General features: G+C 35.8%; 1 protein-coding gene and 1 long non-coding RNA gene across 2 annotated transcripts in view; one reads left to right on the plus strand and one right to left on the minus strand.

Annotated features, from left to right (window-relative positions):
* The window catches only part of LOC149786757 (uncharacterized), a 42,228-nt gene extending 33,628 nt beyond the window's left edge, over positions 1 to 8,600 (minus strand). Inside the window, exon 1 of the long non-coding RNA XR_016425025.1 lies at positions 8,506 to 8,600. This is a non-coding gene — a long non-coding RNA (uncharacterized LOC149786757). The remainder of the gene's footprint in view (positions 1 to 8,505) is intronic.
* Positions 3,424 to 18,042, plus strand: LOC149786759 (uncharacterized). Its single transcript, XM_089978077.1, is given in 7 exon segments — positions 3,424 to 3,673; positions 3,796 to 4,136; positions 4,172 to 4,230; positions 4,232 to 4,458; positions 4,549 to 4,609; positions 4,740 to 5,391; positions 13,843 to 18,042. Coding segments are annotated over 6 exon segments (1,449 nt in total). The 3' UTR covers positions 5,251 to 5,391; positions 13,843 to 18,042.
* Positions 18,043 to 23,203: the final 5,161 nt, after the last annotated feature.

The raw sequence follows: 23,203 nt of genomic DNA on the forward strand, positions 1-23,203 counted from the left end.
GGTGAATGAATTCAATCCGTTTCAATCCTTCCTGTACCTATAAATAAGCGCAGTTCACTGCATTGATTCACCTATTCTCGTCGCTTCAAGATGTGGACCACAGTTGAGTCATCCACCCTTGTGTCTTCCATGATGTTTAGGACGGACATGCTCATGTATGTCAGGTCCAAGTGGACTGTTGTTGATAGGACAGATACTAGTCAATGGATGAGGAGAGTTTACATAGAAAGACAAGGATGTCTCAAGAGGGTACTTGTGTATGGACCGGCAGTTAGAAGGAGTTTAAGAAGAAGAAGAAGAAGATGTGACAGATGCCATCTATGTTAATATTAATATTAACATAAACCCAAAGGCCCTTTTCAGGGCCAGCCATATTTCTCGAAAAGAGATAGCCTTTCCATTGCCTGCCCCTTTTTTAAAATAATAAAAAAAAAAAAATCCCATGTTCAATTTCCCTTGACGCTATAAAGTCCCACCCTGTTTAAATTCCTTTGACGCTAAACCGTCCCACGATTTTTCTCCATGTTAATTTCCCTTGACGCTAATCTGACCCACGATTTTTCTCCATGTTAAATTTCCCTTGACGCTAATCTGACCCAGGGGTCTCTGTAATGCTAATTCCCATTGACGCTAATCTCACCCCATTTACTACTAATCACCAATCTTGTCCAAATATACTCTTAAGGGGCACAAGCTAGTCTGCGAGCAGGCAACAAAATATCTCGGGGTAGAATTGTCCACAGACCTCTCTTAAAAAAGGCACAAAGACAAGATAGTGAAAAAAAAGGAACAGTAACCTTGGTTTTTTTGCGCTGCAACCTTCAAATCAACAATGAAGAAGTAAAAAGTGCAGACTATATTTCACTCTGGTTCAGCCAGGCCTTGAGTAGTGTACAACTGTGTGGAACCCACATAATAAAGACCCAATAAATAAGATAGAGATAGTTCAGAGGAGAGCTGCGAGATTCACCATGAACAGATATCATAACAATAGCAGTGTCAGTGCAATGTTGAACTATCTCCAGTGGGAATCAATCGAATCCAGGCAAACCAATGCCCAGCTGACCATGTTGTACAAGATAGCGATCAACCTAGTGGACATACCAGCGGGCTAATACCTGACCCTAGCATAATAGCCAAACTAGGGAAAACCACAGGAAAAAGTTCCAATTAAAGTCAGCATCGACAGATTGTTCCAAGTTCAGCTTCTTCCCACATACAATAGGGACCTGGAACAAATTACCATCAATAATTGCAGAAGCTCCTGACCTGGTGTCTCACAAGCGGCAGCTTTCCAGAATCACAATCTAATGAAATAGTCAGCTACAAGTATGACCTTTTGATTCCTGGGGGTATGCTGGTTGAGGTTCATTATCTTATCACTGCTGTGGTAGCCGGATTGGTCTGAGGATGAAGGGATGAAAACGTACACTCTTTTACTTACTGCTGTCTTTCCTATCTTAACTCTTCTGACTATCCTATTACTTCCATCTTTACTGTAACCACGTATTAACTGTTGCTTAATGGTCAAGTGTGACTGAGTCAATAGATAGATAGATAGATAGATAGTAATATGCACTGTGATGGTGGATGGAAATTTAATGTGTCATTTACTTTAAAGGAGACCAGAAACCAATGGAAATACAGAATAATAATAAAAACACTATAGAAGAAAACCTGAATCTGAAGTATTGTCTGCGACCGTAATGCCAATATTTAAATATTGGCATATCTTCTAGGAGCTGAATTTCCGTGACCTGGTATGCAAAATTTCCGCGCCTATTCGGTTACTTTCGGGGTGTGACGTCACAGTAGCAACTTCAGCATCCCAACTGGGACTTGCCAGAGTAAAAGACAATGCCGTTTTGCGTTGCTTACGGGTGTAATAGCACATTAAGAAAAGCCCGTGGACAACATTATTTTCCTTTTCCAAAGATAAAGGCATAAAGAAAGTATGGATACATTATTACAAGCGAGTCGATTTCAAAGCAACACCATACATCACTCTGTGATCATTACATTTCTAAAGGAATGTTACGAGAACGATCCTGAAAAAAAAATGATAGCTTTAGGATACGCAAATGCTAGGCCTAGACTAAAAGTTGTCGCTGTTCCAGACATACTGTTGGATATTTTAAATCCTGGGAAAAGTGTTAAACGTGTAAGTTATGAAAATAGGCAGAAAGCCGAGTAAGTGACCACAAAATGCAACAATCAATTCATTGATTTTTTTATCTACACCAGCAGTGCTAAAAATGTGATACCCCGACACCCGGGGCCCCTCTAATTTTACAGTTAGGTGCGCGTCGGGTTTGTCGGAAAAAAATGTTTTCCTGAGGAAATTTTGATCGCTCTGGTGAAATTAATAAATGTATTTTCAAGATGTTGACATACATACCTACACACGGCGCAGTCGAAATCAAATCACCTCTGTCCTAGGTGATATTGAGATCTGATTTTAATCAAATGGAAGCTTTGCTAAAAATAAGATTCTAAACCACTGACACGGTCATGTTTTGAGAAAACACAATTTTCACTAATCTTAAACAAAAATTTAAAAAAACTTTCACTCTATGCCTGTTACACATAGTATGTATAAACGGTAATCTGTAATGATTGGAACTGACATAAAACTATCCCTTGGGATGTTTAAATAGCAGCGACTAAAAGAAAAGAGGTCAGTTATAAAATCAAAGTTTCAATTTAACTGGCTGTCAAACGCTGTATTATCGCGGCAAACGGGATTTCCAGAGTAATTTTGCACACCTAGCGGCTGTTTACTTTAGTAAAGTTGCAGAAAAGAGGTTACGCAGATCGGTTAGAACACAGTTTCATTAAAATGTCAACATTTTTGGTAAGTATACTTTGAAAAACCCGGAAACACACTATCTGTTAAGGTGCATGCAATTTCACGGATCACTATATACAAAAGTACTATCGAAATTTTAATATCTACATCAGTCTTGAGTACTAAATATACTAAATGTGTTGTCTGCACTTTAATAATTATAGGTTATATACCGGTGGTGACGTACAAGCCATATCAAGGCTGCTCATGGAATTAGATTCTATGGTAGCCAATAAGGACCAAAATGGACAAAACGTAAATAATGACCATGCGCATCATACATAAATATGAAATTATCAATACTTAACTGTTTCCATTTGTTATTTTTAAATAATAATAATAATAACAACAACACATTCATTAGTATTCATACCTTAATATATATATATATATATATATATATATATATATATATATATATATATATATATATATATATATACACACACACACCTATTATCATCACAAACTTATATTAATTCTGTCTTTCAGAATCAACATATGAAGAAAGCAAAGAGACAGTATAATACATGTATACAAATTTACATAGAGCTTTTAATGCAACTCTTGCAGGCATGTCTGTTTATCATGCAGCTAGGCAGTTTGGTGTTCCAGAGTCAAATTTGAGAGAGAGAACTAGAGGACATGTATCCCTTGATGCCAAGGCAGGTCCAGAGAGAATTGTCAATGATAATGAAGAGCATCAACTGGTAGATCATCTCAAGTATATGGCTGATATCGGATATACAAAGGCAAATGTGCAGTACCTTGCAGCAGACTATGCAGTGTCTTGTGGAAAAAAAGATCCAAGTGAACGACCATTGAGTGATTGCTGGTTTTATGGGTTTATGTGCAGGTGGCCAGATTTAAAACTTGCCAGGCCACAGAAGCTATCTGTCATGCGAGCAAAATGAGCTTCAAGGGATGTACTAAACCACTATTGTAAGGAGCATCAACCATCCTTACAGTCAACAATTTAAGAGAAAGGCCAGATAAAATATTTAATATTGATGAAACTGGAATCAATACTGAGCATTCACCTCCAAGAGTTGTATGTGGCAAGGATACTCAGGCACAAGCAGTGGCATCAACAAGATCACAAAATGTAACCATGATTGGGTGTGGCAGTGTGCTTGGAAACCACATCCCACCATACTTTGTCTTCCCTGGGAAGAAGTGGAATACTCAGTTGTTAGATGGTGCTCGTCCAGGATCTGTTGGTGAGATGTCAGATAGTGTTGCTCAAACTCAACCATATTTCATAATTACATCACCAAACACATTGCAAAGCATAGTGGAATAGCTGATAGAAATAACTCACAGCCCACCCTCATATTGTATGATGGTCATAAATGACATATATCTTTAACACTTCTAGACTGGCCGAATAAAAACTGTCATTCTTTTTGTACTGCCACCTCATATAAGCCATATCACCCAGCCTCTGGACATTGGTATTTTTGGACCCTTCAAATCAATGTACAACACTGAATGTCAGCCATTACTGCAGAAGAACCCAGGACAACAAGTAACAAGATATGACATTGCAAAACTTATTTGTAAACCTTATTTGAAGGCAATGTCTCCTGAAAATTTAATTTCTGCTTTTGGTAATTGTTAATTTATCCATTCTTAAATAAGAAAGTTTTGGATTCCCAGTTAGCACCATCAACCATTTACCATGTGGGGAATGATGCCAGTCATGCTGAAGAACAAATTACAGAAACCTCTCAAGCAGCAACTCAGGATTACGATAAAGATGTTATTATGAATGCCAAAACAGCAGAGAAAGATGAAGACATACATGATTTCTTTAAGAAGAGAAAAATTATAAAAATTGCCCAAAAGCCACACAAAAAATTTGTTACACCATTCCTTACTGGTAACCTAGCAAAGAAGAAGAATGTCAACATGATGCAAAACTCATCAGCTTCAAAACCTTACAAAGAAGCACCAATTATTCTAGGCAATTCCACAAGTTTCACTGTCAGGAAATTATCTGTCTCAACTGTGAAGTCAGCAAGTACAGAAATAATGAATATCAGAATAGTACCTACTTTCTCAAAGAAATCTTGTACTACAGCCAATTTTTTTCGAAAACATCACCTATGATTACAATCCCTTCTTCTCCTCAACCTGGTCCTTCTGCATATTATGTAGACGATGATGATGAAAACGTATTTGAGGACAGTCAAGACAGCTTATCTGTATCTGAGGATGAATCTTCAAATTATTGTGTATGTCACAAGCATCAGCCACCTGCATTTAGGGTTTGTGTTAATCTTGTGATTGTTAAATGGGCACAGTGTGACAATTGCCAACACTGGACACACCTTTCATTTTGTTGTGCAACATCAGTTGTTAGGCGACATAGTTCATTTCTTTACCCACACTGCATTTAAAATTCATAGATATTTAATTTTTTTAAACAATTTGTTGAGTTTTTATTCATGGATTTCAAGTGTATATTCCATTTAATCACTGGATCCTTATATTTATGTGGAATATTCATCCAGTGCAAGTGTGGACATTCATTCTTACAGGTAAGTTCAAAGTTACGTTTATTATGATACGTGCGTGCTACCATACTCAAGTTATGTAAATACCGCGATAATATAGAGTTGTTCCCCCATGGTAATTGAATCTGGGTCATCAACTATATTTGATTTATGTACATTTACGGGCTTCGATTGACAGAGAATTTTTATAGGAATAGGTAGAGCGAAAGTCACAGAAACTTCACAAAATGTAACCATGCAGTAACAACAAAACGGTTTTAATATATACCGATAACAACATTATGTACCGCGATAATACAGCGTTCCGGGGCTATTTTCTTTAATATACGATGTGGCTAATTTTGTACTTATTTTCACTGAAATTCAAAGTTACCCCCCCCCCCTTTTTTTTTCTTTCTTTTCTGCATGAAGTGTTTACTAGAGCTCTGTTTACATCGGACCATTTTTACCGGTCAGTGCACAAATCCACTCTCTGCGCATGTTGGATAGTCCGGTCGCGGCGCGTGTACACATTTCATTTTATATATGCTTTTCGACCGCCCCAGCGTCAGGTCGGGCGGAATCGCTGTTTGCGGTTGTTGAAGCGTAGTACAGTCGCCATTGTTTGGCGTTAGACCAGACGTGTGTCTACAGAGTTACTATATCGAGACGATACAGTCGTCTGGTTTGTTTTGGCGTACAAGATCCCCGTTTGTTTGTACCCCCCTACCGATTTCAAAAACGAGAACGTTTAATGTGATAAAAAGTGCACAGGACTAAGTCAGTTGAATCATTGATTTATAATTTCTAACTGACTGTGACCAGAGTGGCACTAATGCAGGCATCCCCAGCACCATTTCATGCTTAACGGACTTTCCATACTAACACGGCGCCATATTTCGTACACTATAGGCTAGTTTATTTCCATCAGACAACATAATGACGTAGTTCATCTTGTTTGGCAAATGCTGAATAATTGCGTAAATTACATAACGTTGAGAGTTTGGAATTATATCCCTCTGCATACATGAGCATAGAAATTAAACCGCTTGTTAAATCCACACGAAAGGCGTAGTTGTCATTTTCCTTTGCTGATTCGACATTGCAAATGTCGGAAACAGACGACTTATGTATGTACATCTGTAGTCGTGATACACCCCTTTGCTAAAAATGGACTTGTCCAGAAACTGGAAATGGATTTGAGCATGTCCGTCCATTGCACTGAAAACTTCCGTTAAGCATGAAACGCGCGTAAAATGATGGTGTTAGGGCCACTCTACTCAGAGTAAATGAATGAATTGACTAAGCTCCTTGCACTTTTTATCACATTAAAGGTTTCCGTTATTTAAATCGGTAGGGGGGTACAAACAAACGGGTTTGTATTATCAGACTATAATTTCCTTCCAAGTTTAGTCTCTATCGACCTAAAACATATCCTTCATGTGTAACTGATTATTTAACTAATTATTTACCTTAAATATACCTTATTATTTTCATTTGAATTTTATGTTTGCTTCTTGATTTCATTAAGTAATACTTTCACTTTAATGAAATGAACTTTCTTTTTCTTCTAACTTGTCGTTCTACTTTTAGACTTCTCTCTCTCTCTCTCTCTCTCTCTCTCAAATAACTATATTATATCACCGAATACCCTTTTATTAGAAACGAACCTGGGTTAGAATAAATTAAATACGTGGGGACTATTTGAAGGCTTCACTCCGTCCGTTCGTCTCCCCCCCCCCCCATTTTTTTTTCTTCCATCAAGCGGAGATAGCCCTATTTTAGGATTTGTAAACAATTATCTCCGTTACAGCACGATTGCAGTTCAACTTCACTTCTTTGTTCTTTGATACAAGCCCGGGAACTTTAGCTTTATTTTGTATTTCGTGCTATAGGGGAACTTAATTACAAGTATAATTTATGTACCATTTCGATGAGGTAAAGATCCTTATCAACGACTAAATCAGATTTTTATCTTGAATATACGTGATGTAGACATGTTTGATAGAGAATCGATTGGCAACACAAGCTAACAGCGCGTTGCTTTGTGGATATTTGCTACCCCAAATCGAAGTTTGGGTAATCAACCTGTAGTATTAGAACACTTTTCCATTTGTTTATACCTGCTACCGACATAACAAGTAATAAAGGGCATCAAGAGGAGTTTCTTTAGCAATACGGTAGCCATATTTGCATGGCGGGTCTATGTTTTAAAGCAAGAATATGATGTAGTTCGTCGTCTTTGATAATCTCACTGATTCCTTAATTTCTCGAGTTATATCTCTTTGAACACATAAATACAATAGTTCTTCCATTTTATTTGCTTCAACTAGTTTCAGGGCCGGCCTTATGATACTTTTCCATTTGTTTATACCTGCGACCGAAATAATAAGAAGTAAAGGGCATCAAGGGGAGTTTCCTTGGTGATTCGGTAGCCATTGTTGCATTGGCAGGTCTATGTTTTAAAGCAACAATATGTTCTAGTTCGCCGTCTTTGATAATCTCACTAATTCCACTGGGGCTCGTATCGTTGCTTACATTTGACCTGTCATACATGTACTATATAATAACTACATATAGTAATTATATAGTACATGTACGACAATTAAATTGTAAGCAACGAGCCCCTGTGACTAATTCCTAGACCAACAAGTAGGTCTAACTGATTCCGTAATTTCTAGAGTTATATCTCTTTCAACACGTATATACAATAGTTCTTCCCTTTTATTTGCTTCAATTAGTTTCAGGGCCGCTCATATAAATGGTAGCCAGTTGAAATGTTGGAAACAAGAAGTAAACGATGTACAGGGCCGACAAGAGGGGGGAGGGCAACCAGGGATATATCCTCGGGGCTCGGGCCTAACAACAATTTTTAATTTTATAAAAGAAAAATTTTCTTTCAACAAATATTAGGAGGCCCGGGTGTTTCTTAGGGACGTCATGGGGTGGGTGGGGTGTAATTGCATGTAAAATGTAAAATTGCTGTTGCCTATATACGAAAATTAACAAGCCCATCAAATTTTGTCCCCCCCCCCCGAAAAAGTTGAAATGACGGCCCTGGTGTTCTTACCACACAGCCCGTGATCGCTCTCTACGGCCCTGACGATGTAGCAGTCGAATTTCTATCCAAACTGTCTAGCTGTGAGACTAATGCCCTACCTTATACAAGCGGAGCGTCGTGGAAAGCTGACCGATTCTTTTATTGCCATTTTCTTTTTCCTCTGTTTCCTTTCCTTTGTTTTCTTGCTATTTTCAGACTCGTGATTCATTCATATATAGTTGGAGAAAAATTGCGCAAGCGAACTTTTTCTATAATACCCATATAGAAAGATAGATACATAGAAAGATGAATATACAGTGTTGCACATAAGATCTCAAGGGCAGGGGACTATTGTAGGCTAGGATATTGAATCTGGCGAGCTTATACTTCAAGTTATGTTGGGATCTATCCTCATCCGAAATAATTTCATCAGCTAACATTTATTTTAATTCATTGTTGGTAAGATAACGTTTCGCGTATTCATACCAGACCTCATGCAGCTTTCTCAATGATGCAAATGGGGCGGATTAATGTAAGATTGGTGGCAGGTGCCCTAGTGGGTATTTGTTTTGCTTTGTCATTTGTTGACTGCATGTGTCACACTATATATATCCAAAAGCGTAATATATTTTTGTTAGTGTAGCCTAGTTAATAATTGAACCACGTCATAATACTGGACTTAATAATAGATCCACGTCATACAGACTGGCCCCCGAGATCGCAGGAGTACCACCATGTCGGTCAATTCTTCGCAACCATACCTCATTTCTGTAAACAGTGGATCACGTCCTATTCTATGGAGGGCGATTACCGCCATAATTCTATGCTATTTTCTATTTTTTCTTGATGCATTATTGTAAATGACTGCTTGCAAGTGCTACTTTCAAATTCTATCCATGTTTATTGTATTCTTCTTGGTGCAAACTGTACTTGGCAGTTTGCAAGTGCTACTTTCCTTCTGCATTATTGTAAATGGCTGTTTGCATGTGCTACATTCATAATTCTATCCATGTATATTGTATTCTTCATTGATGCAAACTGTAAAGGGATAGTTGCAAGTGCTTAGATCTACTTAACTTCTGAGTCAATGTATCTTGCTTTTTGCTAAACGCTGAATTCGTTCTGTAATTTGTCGAATGGCAAATGCTATGTCAGTTATTACAAGTTTTGTATTCTGTTTATAAACTTGCAATATTACAAATTACACCATTCTAACTCCTGATTTCATTTAGATTTGGCCTTGCAACAATCTAATTTTGTCAGTATCGTCTTTTTTATCCAACTCGTGTCGCCATCTGTTGTCATAATGGGATACTACAATATTAGCATGGCATTATAACAACAGATGGCACTCTAAATTTCCAAGTTGTTTTCCCTCAGGGGGCGCTCACCAACTAATATGTACTTTAGAGAGAGTGACGTATGTAAGGTGAAGTAGTTCGCATTTAAAACATGCACAGTGGAGAGAATGTTGGCATACCTATATGCTACAGTAATGTAATGTGGATGATATTTCTTTGGATATTGTGCTTTTGGAAATTTTACATGATTTAAGCACACTGCTAACTAAAATGACTGCTCCCTTGTGTTAAAAAATCAGCCTGAATTAGTCTAAAGTACACTATACATAGCATCTATTAAAATAGGGAAAATGAATTTTGCCAGACTAGACAATACCAGCTTCTGAAAGTGCAATGAATGAATTACCAAATACATGAAATGTAAAAAAAGTTATTGGCTCTTTTTTATACAATTTACCTCTTAAGATCAGGAAGTGAAAATGACCAAGTAGAACTAGCACTTTTTTGAAAGGTGCACATTTGAAGTAAGGCCAAGCTGTATACTCTATAACCCATAGTACTCCCATCAATCATATACCAAAATAAAGGGAATTAAAGGTTCTTTTAATTGCACCTAAGATATACAAAGTCTTTTTTAAATAGCCAGTATAACCAGTGAGGATGGAAAATACGAAACTGTAGAGCGCCACCTTAAAGCAAATATAAAAATGTTTGCAATTTTTTTTTTATTTTCATATAATTACGTATGATGTTCTGAATAAAATGGTACATTCATGTTGATGTTAATCATGAAAATAAGCTAATTATGCTCATTTTGCTCTTGCTTACATAATTTGCAATGAGGCATGTTTGTGTGAGTAGTGACCTTAATTATGGGGAAATTAGAAGTCTTAGAACATAGGAATAGCGTCAACTTAAATTTAAAACTGTTGCAATAAGTAAAAGAAATATATGGTGAAAATTCTTTTCATTTATTTGCAATGAAATGAAAAACTAAATGATGAGAAAGTGAATTCGCTTCTTCCATATTAAACAATAGGCAAATATTTTACACTTTGACCTTTATGAACCTGATGAGTTACCTCCCTTTTCAAATTGTAAAATTCATTGTTGATATCTCAGAATCTCAGAAATAATTCTGGCTAGTTTCATGTTCCTGTCATTCAGCATAACATTGGTTGCTATGTTTACAAAATGTAATGTGCATTCTCAAAATAGCTCACTTTTTATCATGGGGGCGGGGGGGCTGGACTTGATAGAGACTCTGACACTCATAAATACTGTTCTGTGGAGGGAAAGGCAGGAGAATTATTCAAAAGGATTGTTTTGATGCTTGCGACTTAAATGTTTCAGCCATATAAACATAATTAAATCATACAATAATAATACCTATATTCTCTTTATTAATATGTACCAATTAATATGTACTTTAGAGAGAGAGTGACATATGTAAGGTGAAGTAGTTCGCATTTAAAACATGCACAATGGAGAGAATGTTGGCATACCTATATGCTACAGTAATGTAATGTGGATGATATTTCTTTGGATATTGTGCTTTTGGAAATTTTACATGATTTAAGCACACTGCTAACTAAAATGACTGCTCCCTTGTGTTAAAAAATCAGCCTGAATTAGTCTAAAGTACACTTTACATAGCAGCTATTAAAAAAGGGAAAATGAATTTTGCCACACTAGACAATACCAGCTTCTGAAAGTGCAATGAATGAATTATCAAATATATAAAATGCAAAAAAAGTTATCGGCTCTTTTTTTTAAATACAATTTACCTCTTAAGACCAGGAAGTGAAAACGACCAAGTAGAGCTAGCACTTTTTTGAAAGGTGCACATTTGAAGTAAGGCCAAGCTGTATACTCTATAACCCATAGTACACCCATCAATTATACACCAAAATAAAGGGAATTAAAGGTTCTTTTAATTATACCTAAGATATACAAGGTCTTGTTTAAATAGCCGGCATAACCAGTGAGGAAAGCCGGGGAAATTCTTTTTCTTTAAAATCCTAAGCCTATGGAAAATACGAAACTGTAGAGCGCCACCTCAATGAAAATAATGAATGCTCCTCACGGGAAGTTAGATTGCTTTACGGCACTAATTTTGTGTGGTCAGCAGCATATAAAGAATTTAATAGATCTAAAGACTTATGTGATGATTTCATCTCGCAAGAAGAAATTTTTAAAAACATACAAAGTCTTACTAAAGGAAAATCTCCAGGTGGAGATGGGCTCACCACGGATTTCTACTTGAAATTCTGTGGGGAGCTGTCGCCCATTTTGGAATGTTTATTCAATAATATTTTACTTAGAGATGACGTTATGACTGAAACAATGAGGGAAAGGATTATAATAATTATATATAAAGGGAAAGGTGATAGAGAAGATTTAAAAAAACTGGAGGCCCATCTCCCCCCTTAACAATGACTACAAAATACTTAGAAAGATACTAGCGGAAAGGATAAAAAAAGGACTGGGAAATATAATAAATATAAACCAAACATGCGGACAACAAGGTAGGGACTTACAAAATAATATACTTAGTATAAAAACAATAATTGAATATATAAATGACAATGCACAAAAAGCTGCTGTGGTACTTTTTGATCAAGAATAAGCTTTTGACAGATTAGAACATAACTACATACAACAAGTTCAGAAAAATTTGGATTCGGAAATAACTTTCGAAATGGACTAAAATCCTGTATAATAAAACAACTTCTAGAGTACAGGTAAATGGAGCCAGAACAGAAAAATTTGACATTTTAAAAGATCAGTGAGGCAAGGGTGCCCACTAGCGATGCTATTATATGTAATAACAATTGAAATTCTAAGTATAAGCATCAAACTCAACAAGAACATTGAAGGTATTAAGATACCAAATATAAAAGAAGAAGTGAAAATGCTGCAACATGCTGATGACTGCACCAACTTTATAAAGGATCAAAACTCCTTTAAACACCCGATCAAAGAATTTGAAAATTTTGGAAAAGCATCGGGATCTGAGATTAATCATGAGAAAACAGAAATACTTAAAATAGGAAACTGGAGAGGTAATCACCCAGGGTTACCTCCACACCAAATAAAAAATAAGGTCAAAGCATTAAGGATATACTTTGGGGAAGGAGAAGAAAAGGAAAACTGCAAAAAAATAAAAGAAGCCATAGAAAGAAATTTGAAAATCTGGGCACTCACGCCATTATGTCTAATGGAAAGAGTACAAGTTGTGAAAACATATATGTACGCTCATATGAACTATATTTTAAAGTCCTTAGAAATCAGTAATACTGAATTAAATATAATTGATAAAACCATAATTGACTATATCTGGGACTTCAAACTACATTACGTAAATAAAGAAACGCTTTACAAGGCCACAGAGAGGGGAGGGGTTGCACTCCCCAGCCCCATACTACTGAAAGCCACTAATATTTTAAATAGATTCAAAAGATTAAGTGCAGAACCGAAAAGTCCATGGGAAGGTATTTATATATACCGTTATGGCTTCACTTTAAGAAATAGAGCGGACATCTATAAAAGTAATAAACTAACTAAAATATATGTAGTTCCTAGGAAATAAAGAAGTATTAAATAACGTTTGATAAAATACCGAGATAAAAAAAAAAAGCCTTATGGGATAGAGAAAAAAAACTGACATATGACTGGATACGGGAAGATATAACAAAACCCATAAAAAGTAAAGTAGAAAGGAAGAAAATATATACGTAAATTGGAATAAAGCATGGGGGCACTGGAAAAAAACTAGGCTCCCTGAAAATACAAAGCCTTTGCTTCAAATACATGCATAATGCGTGGTTGACAGGAGAGGTAGCAGTGAGACGGCGAATGGTCAGAGAACCGCCAAAATGTCCACTGTGTAAAAAAAAAAAGGTCCTTTTTCTAAATATCATGAATTGGTACAATGTCCAATACCACAAATTAAGAGAGATAAAGTTATAACTGAAATTAATACAAATAACATATATAAACATCAACACTTTTTATATATAGATGGGAACTTTACAAAGAAAACTTTATACATGATAACAAGCTATATTGTAGAAACAACGAGGGCCTGTGTATCAGAAAATAATTGCCGTGTAAAATTTAGAGATACTAATATCTTCTTCTTCTTTCTTTGAGGAAAACCAAGGACAGGGAACACATGTGGAGAAAGTACGAGATGAGGATGTCATGGGGCTATGTCACATGGCGCTACGCGAAGTGAACAGGCCCGGGTTGAGTCCGGAAAATTCTCCACATGAGGAATATCAGGACAAACAAAACAGAAATATCCAGCACCCTCTACATACCAACCCCATACAGTGGTTAGACTGTATAAGCTACCTCGTTCAGGAAAATAAACAACCTTTTGGCACCATTCGATTTAATGAAATGGAATTATAAAAGGCGGCAACCCTTATAAGGGCAATGTACATGGAAATAAAGAAAGCCCAAAATAATGCTGACCTAAAAAAAAAATAATAAAAAAATAATTAAAAAAAGCGAAGTATGACTCACATATAGCACGCATTAAAGCAATAAGCTATTTTTTTTTTTTCTTAAAAAGCAGTACACCGTATTTTTGCCAAAATTCAAAATTTCAAATAAAACAAGTAAAATTAACAGGTATTCTTTATAAACTGTGGTAAGAAAACTGGGAACAAATTTGATTCAGAAGGCTGTCCCAACATAGACACACTATGGCACGAACAAACAAATAGCATACTCACAGATAGCAAACACTGGACATAGGAGACCTCTAGCCAAGGTCACCAAAATCTTAATAGGGGAGTGACCCCGGTTTTAGGTGATAGAAACTAAACCGGAAGAACAAACCTATAGAAAACACTAGGAGTTAAATACCCTGTCAAAAAATTCATAACATAAAATTTTTGATCCAAATCCTTTTTTTAAAAAATATAAACAGAGCAACATATCAGGGGGGTTTCAAGTAAACACTTTCCCATTTTTGGCTAGGATTTGGGGGGGCATCTGTCTGGTGCCCCCCCCAAAAAATAATAGATCTATGTGTGGACAAAAAACAACTCGTAATTCTTTCAGTCCCGTCTCTTTTTAGGTGCAAGTTAGCGACGAAGTTTCAATCGTTCTCTAAAACCATGTGCTTTTTCGAAGCTCTAAGTGATTTATAGCACCTTAAGAAAACAAAAAACGCCATCACAACAGCAGGACAGTCTTTAGCTATGATGTCGTAGCCTCAATTTGGCTTGTTGTCCACGAGGTAGGAGTAAGGGTACTAATATTAGTACTAGGCAGTCTTTAGTCCCACATGTAAGACCTGACACTGATATTTATGTTGTGGGCGTCAAGCACCTAAACAAAATCAACATATGCTATGTCGTACCTGTAGGAATAGGTGGTCTTAGACCAGGTCTATCTTCAACCCCGCTGGCCATATGAACCCAAAAATGTGAAGTTAGGAAGCATACATGCTAATATATGCTGTAATTATAGAACTTATTTTTTTATGAGCGCGGGTCACACAAAAGATTCCCGTGGGACTGCAGTTGGACCACCCTGCACTACAGTACTGTACTGTCATATCATAGACTCCCCAGTTTTGATGCACTTAAGCATTGGCTTCCACGTTTTCATAAATATACTTCTTTCATATTGATATCTCTCATTATTTTGGAAATATTAATTATTTTAGAAAAGTACAGATCAGAAATGACAATGATATATTCCTTCGTTTCTTCACGAGTTTTCATAAGACGACCCCTGGATGTAAAGATCGTGTAGTATGTCACTTATTTTGATACACCTCACAGTTGTTGTTGTTGTGGGGTTTAACGCCAATTTTCAACACACGATAGGTTATACATGGCAGCCAGTGTTAATGGTAGAGGAAGAACCCGGGAAAACCCCAGAAAGAACCACTGATCCACGAGAAGCTACTGGCAAGCTTACTCACATACCAACATTGGCCAAATTCAAGACTCGACCCCACGCAGACAGAGGTGAAATGGCAGTGATCCGTAACAGAGATCCCTTTGGACCACTCAGGGCCCCCGATACACCTCACAGAAGTCAATCTTTTCCTGTGATACTATTGTACATATGCTCCGGAGAAAATAACATATTTCAGAATAACATCAATAGCACATAAAATAAAGATTGGAACACACACACCCCCCAGCCCTCTGTTCATTGATGGAAACATATAATTTTCTTTGTAATGAGCCTCTGTACATCTCACTGCCTAAATAAACGGCTTGTAAGGTAAACTGACAGGGGAACGGGGTGAGTGACTCATCACCCCAAGATGCACCAAACACTCTTGAAAACACCCCAAGACACTTCAAATTATGTTTTAATGTTGAAATTATTTCATTTGAACAGATAATCGTTTAATCTTAAATACCCCATAATTGAAAACTAAAAATCCAAGAAATGTTCAAGCCAATTACCTAGTCACCCACAGCAATGAAAGAGTTATTGTGCTTCTGATTCTAAGCATTGAGTAAAAGCATTATGTATGGATATATAAATACCAAGTGCACTGAACAGTGATTGAATACTCATTTTATTTTCGTTTATCAGTATGTATTCAGGCCACACCACAAGGAGGTACACTTTCCATGGCCCATTTTTATTGATATTTTGGGGGATTTTTTCTTTCTTTTTTTATTAGATACACAAATATATATTACTTTTTGTCATTGTTTCCTTTCCTTTTTGATGTCATTTAGTATTACTATTAAATACATTTACCATTTGCCATTTAAAATCCTGCAAAAAGCAATCGGTGCATTTTTGACCTTTTGTCCAATAGATGCTGTCACTGTCTTGATTTGCACGCTGTTCTTTTACCTTAATAACAACTGAAAATTTCTTGTGATGTTATGAATTTTGAATTTTGCCCATAATTGTATACATGTATCTTAGGTAGACGAGAGTGTTTTGGGACAGTCTTATGGTGTTTTGGGATAGTTTTGCGATGTCTTGAGGTCTTTCCTTCAATAATTATCAACAAGGAAAAAAACTTGATTGATCTTACTTGATAATTATACTGATCACTGTCCCTTTTTTTGGTTTGATTTTATTTTATTGCCTACATGTATCCTGGGTAGTTGAGGGTGTTTTGGGATAGTCTTTTACTGTTTTAGGGTAATCATGGGTTCTTTCATTTGGTGATTAAAAACATGGGGAAAAAACTCCTGATCTTACTCGCTAATTATATAATGCAGAATTGGGTAGGTGAGAGTTTTTGGACAGTTTAGTGGTGTTTTGGGTTAGTCTTTGTCTTGGGGTCTTTAGTCAGACTTGGAAACAAGAGGCCAAATGTTCATGAACTTGAATGAAGTGTTTAGCCAAGAGTACTAAAGTATTGCAGGTCTTAATATTGACAGTCAGCAAACAAGTAATTAAAGACACTTAAAGGTATTATATATGTCTATTTACTGTTCTTTGATTATTATTTAATTGCATTTAATTTCCAGTTTCAAAAAGATGATTGTTGGAAAAGATTGTTAAACAGACACCATGTAGATTCCAGGTTGTGAAAGACGAGTTACTCTGATACCTCATTAATACGGGAAAATATCTGTGATGGCATATATGTATCCTAATGGTGGGATCTTGATATCTCATTAATACGGGAAAATATCTGTGATGGCATATTTGTATCCTAATGGTGGGATCTTGATACCTCATTAATACGGGAAAATATCTGTGATGGCATATATGTATCCTAATGGTGGGATCTTGATACCTCATTAATACGGGAAAATATCTGTGATGGCATATATGTATCCTAATGGTGGGATCTTGATACCTCATTAATACGGGAAAATATCTGTGATGGCATATATGTATCCTAATGGTGGGATCTTGATACCTCATTAATACGGGAAAATATCTGTGATGGCATATATGTATCCTAATGGTGGGATCTTGATACCTCATTAATACGGGAAAATATCTGTGATGGCATATATGTATCCTAATGGTGGGATCTTGATACCTCATTAATACGGGAAAATATCTGTGATGGCATATATGTATCCTAATGGTGGGATCTTGATACCTCATTAATACGGGAAAATATCTGTGATGGCATATATGTATCCTAATGTAGGGATCCTGATGTATATGTTGCTTAAAATTCACATAAAAGTTGAGGAAGTATGTTAAGAAAACCCAGCAGAGTGATATATTGAGAATATTATTGAATATAATGTTTACGTGAACATCTCTTGAATTCTTTTTTCAGATATTGATGATGCCTGTAAATATTGACCTAAACAATATTTAAGTTTAGCATTTACGAAAAAATAAGAAATGTGTGTTACCTATTGCACTATTGCACTGGTTTAAAATTAGGATAGTAGGTATTTTTTTATATTTTTAAAACATTATATATATATATATATATATATATATATATATATATATATATATATATATATATATATATATATATATATATATATATATATATATATAATAAGCACTACAAGTACTGGGCAATGATCAAATATATTTTGGGAATTTTGATTTCACCCTGGGGGAAAAAGTGCTATGGTCAGCAACAAAAAACTGGGACAGTCAGGCAACTGGAAGTACACATTTGCTTTTTTTGCCTGGTTTCTTTCACAAATGGTGTCATCTCATACACTGTTACTGTTGTATTTTGCTCTGATAAGATTCTGTGATCAGAGCATTCTTGTTTTGATTTCTTCATGTAGATTTGTTGATGATTTATGTATAAATATGTTTCTGAGAATGCACATTATTTAAATTGGTTGTCAATATTGCTTAGGAAATGGATTTATTTTGAAACAAAAGTATTCCAGTGATATGTTTTGAATGCACATTTAATGTGCTAAGAGATAAAGTAACACAAAGTTTTAAAGTCAGCACCTGTCAATTGAAAAAGCTATCAGAACTTACAGAAAACAACATTAACATACTTTACATTTTGACTCATGTTTAGATTCAGTCTATTGTTTCTTGACCAATATGATAATCATGTCATCTGACTCTTGCATGACATCACAGGATATTTAAGATGACAACTGGCTAACAGATTGTTTACAGTTATATAGATTTAAAAAAGATATAGATATTATTTGAGAACATGGGATATGACCATTATTGGAAAAACTGATGTTCATAGATCCAACTGATGATGCAGAACAAGTAACTTACGGTCATCCAGTGTATGGTGATAAGCATGTGATAGCTGGTGCTTGGCAGTAAAATACTGAAAACTTGGAATACCACAGTATCATAACACCAGAGATATCATAGGAAGGATATGAATTATTTGTTTGGTGTTTTTGTTATATTGTTCATTTGAATGTTTTATGCATGTTTATCATGTGCAGTCTTCTGTTTTGAAAAGATAGAAGTGTGTTTGCAATCCTTTTACTTTGGTAATATCTCCATACAGAACCTCCTATGTACCCAATAAATTTGTAAATTATGCCTCAAGAACACACTGGTAATATTCAGTAGCGACTGCTTGAAGAATTATCCCCCAAAACATTTTATTACCTGATTCATATTCATTATATTTGCTGTACAAAGGTGCTGTTGTTTTGAAGAATCTAATTTTTTGCAGGTGATAAAATAATCTTTTTGCACTTAATATTGGCAGAAACCATGAAAAGGATTATAATTTGTAATTTCTGATGTTTTGACCATCACAAATATACCAGATATATATCTGAACCTGAGATGAAATTTGAAATTCAGCCAGTTAAGTTTACCAACTCATGTGGTATTCACCAATTTTATTTGAAATAAATCACAGAACCATCAGCTGGTCTGATTTTGTGTCAGGTGTTTCTTCATAGTGTCTGATCTTAAAAAATAAAATCTTTCTTGCATTTCATCCTGAAAGTTGAATCTAGTACTTTGTTTGAAGGGTTCTCCTGAAACATAATAATGTACAGTAATTAAGATGATAATACAGTAATGTTAAAGAAACTCCAGTAATGGAGCAAGACATTAATCTTTTTGCTCATATAGTATTGATTAATTCATTTATCAACTTGTGTTACACTTAATATACTGGAGTGCATTCTTTGGATACATCACATATTAAAAGTGACTTGGCCACACCAAACTAAGACCACTGTAGCCTACTTGTCATGCAGCTTTAGCAGCAGAGAGGGTGAACAGACCATAAAATTCCGACAAAACAAATAAAACAAACAAATAAAATCATCTCGTAGAAAGGTCAAGATTTTTACAAATGAACTTTTCCTTGAGATGTTTTATTTCTGTAATGACCGATTGTACTAATAAAACCTCAGTTCGAAATAGTAGCTGAAAAAATAAAGTACTCTACGTGTTTATTTATTTTTGTTTATTTTTTTGACGACCAACGTTGGTAGGTACCCTCTCTGCTGCTATTAATTTACCACCATACCAAGTTTGATGAATATTTTTCAACGCGTTCTCGCTGTCGTTTTTCCTCATCTGTTTCATCTTCATCTGTTTCATCTTTATTTGTTCTATGTTTCAAGTAATATTCAAGTTCTGATGGTGGTTTTTCTATTTTTGGATTTATGTTCTTTCTGTGTTTATAATATATCATCAAACTTCGATATCGATCTCCACCGCAATTTTTGCAAATCTGATATAATCCTCTAACGCCGTTGTTTTCAACACAACTTCGTGGACCAGCATGAAGGTTTTTCTTTATAAGATAATTATGTTTCTTGCAATATTCTCCACGGCATTTTTTATTACATTTGTTAGTGGTTCCTTGACGCAGCCACGCACAGTTGTTCATTATCTGTTTAATTAAATTTAATTTTATCATCATCCCTGTTACCCAAATATTTTATCAAGACCCACACGATATCTTGTTCTTGGATCATGTAAATTTATTGTTATAAATCCATGTGGGGTAGCTTGCGCTCGTGAGAAGAAATTTTTGAATTTAATTATATCCATGTCACCACCACACCAAGTTTGATGAATATTTCTAAGTGTGTGTGTGTCTACGCCATTAAACACAACTAAAATGTTGCAGTTGTCTCTGATCACCTTCGGAATTTGTGTATATCGTTGAGTAACATAGATCACGTCTGTATTTTTATGTCTACCTCGGGAAAATATTCTGGCTGGATTTGATTGTTTATCTAGCATCACATCGTCGTATACAACTAAATTATTAATAAATCCGTCTATGGAATCTACGGATGGTGCTTCATCAATATCGGTTATAAACTCTATAACATCATTACCTTCATCCAGTAATCGCGCGTTTTCATTGAAATCTTTAAGTACATCATAACATCGCTGATCATCAGCGGATGGTGCTACTAAATACAATTTATCCCATTTCAACCATCTCATTATCAGATTAAGTAATAATTGCGTCTTACCCGATCCAGATGGTCCTATGATAATCATTCTGATGGAGTTCGGTAGCGCAGGATGATGCTTAACTGGCTCTCGTTTTCTTGTTGCTGAGAAATCAATTATATCCATATATATTATAACATGAATTTATATTGTTTACGCTGTAAAGTTAAAACTCCAACTACTGATTTAGCTACGGTTACAACAAAAAATAAAAAAATAGCGTACGGTGGAAAATGTTCTATATGCGGTAGAAAGAAATTTTCGTTTTAACCTAATAAGCGCGGTGGTGATTTTGCTAATTTGATGTCAAAGTTTCCAGGTGCTCCATGGGCTAAATACAGTGGAGAAAAACATCTACCGGGATATAATTATTGCGGTCCTGGTACCAGACTTGATATCAGGCTCGATAATCAAGATCAACCAAAACCAGGCGAGGAACCAATAAACGCTATTGATCGAGCTTGTCATGCTCATGATGTAGCTTATAAAAGTCAAAATCTACAACATAGGCATATTGCAGATGTGAAATTAATTCATGCATTAAATTCTATAAAAAAATAAAAAATATTAGAGAATCATTAGCTATTTGGTTAGTAAGATCCGCAATGAAAGGTAAATTAGCGCTTGGGGCTGGTAATTAATAATGGAATTAATTTATTATTCACCAAGAGGATACTGGAGAGGCAAAGCAGCAATTGGTAAACTCGCTGATGCAGCAGCGGTTAAACATTTTACTGCTAAAGCGTGGTTATCCAAACAAGCAATATGGCAAATTTATCTACCATCACCGAAACGAATTCAGTACGCGTATTTCGATGTCAGTGTTCCTAATGAAGTTCATCAAGCTGATATTCTGTTTTTACCGCATGATACTGTGCGTAGAAAAACGTACAAATACGCGCTAACCGTAGTTGATGTTGCAAGTAGATATAAAGAAGCAGAGCCGCTATCAGCGAAAACATCATCTGAAGTAGCCGATGCGTTTGAACGAATTTATCAACGAGGACTCGGACCACGAGGTGGTCTGCGATGGCCACAACTACTACAGGTTGATCCTGGCAAGGAATTTCTTGGTCCAGTATCATCGCTGATGAAACGACATAATACCAAAATATGACGAGGTCATACTGCAATTCATCGTGATCAAGCAATTGTTGAGCGATTTAATCGAACACTTGCTGAGCGGTTATTTGGATATCAATACGCGAGGGAATTTATTCAGGATAAAAGATCTCGCGAATGGGTTGCAAGATTACCAAGCGTGATAGCTGTATTAAATAATGAGATCACACGAACAATCAACATGAAACCCATTAATGCAATTACAAAAAAAAATATACCAACACAACGAAAAGATGTTAAAAAACAGAAAATATTGGGTGATGTTACAGTTAGATATTTATATGAGTCTGGTGAACTTGAAGGTGGTAAACGAAGAGCGACTGATCCTATTTGGAGTGTTACCACACACAAAATATCTACCGTGACAAGATCCTCAGGTAGACCTGCAATCTACAGATTAGATTTGGCCGCTCCTCAACGTGGATTTACACGTGAACAACTACAAATAATTCCCACGGATACACAACTACCACCAAAATCACTTCAGTGATTTCGATCACTTAACTAGCACCCAAGGCGCTGGCGCCTCTACGTCGATTACACTCAAGACAGGTCAACATGGTATTTTCTCGTGTATGACCGCGACTATTATCTTTTCTATCTACGTGAATTGTCTTGAATCATTACTCGAATATCGCCATAACATTATACAATTACAACTGGCGCAATGATTATTCTGCTGCTGTTTTAACTCAATAATAAATTCAACATCAAGATCAAAGTCACGTTTATTTTTTTTGTCAGATTGTTTGTATCCGATTAATTTTTTTCTTATTATATCATCATCGATGATGTTAAATTTATCAACGATTTCAGGAATTATAATTCTACGTAATTGAGATATATTTCTGACCCTCGATACCGCTAAATAAACTAAATTTGACCACTCGATGCGATCGTCTACAATCCAGACTCGTGTATCAGAAATAGTTAATCCCTGAGACGAGTGGATTGTCATAGCGTATCCCAACACCCATGGAGATTTGTCAGCGTGTATTGCATCTTCGACCACACCGATATCAACAGCGACAATATC

Source organism: Sinohyriopsis cumingii, chromosome 12 (genome assembly GCF_028554795.1).
Source record: "Sinohyriopsis cumingii isolate HCF-2022 chromosome 12, ASM2855479v2, whole genome shotgun sequence".
Taxonomy (NCBI): Eukaryota; Metazoa; Mollusca; class Bivalvia; order Unionida; family Unionidae; genus Sinohyriopsis; species Sinohyriopsis cumingii.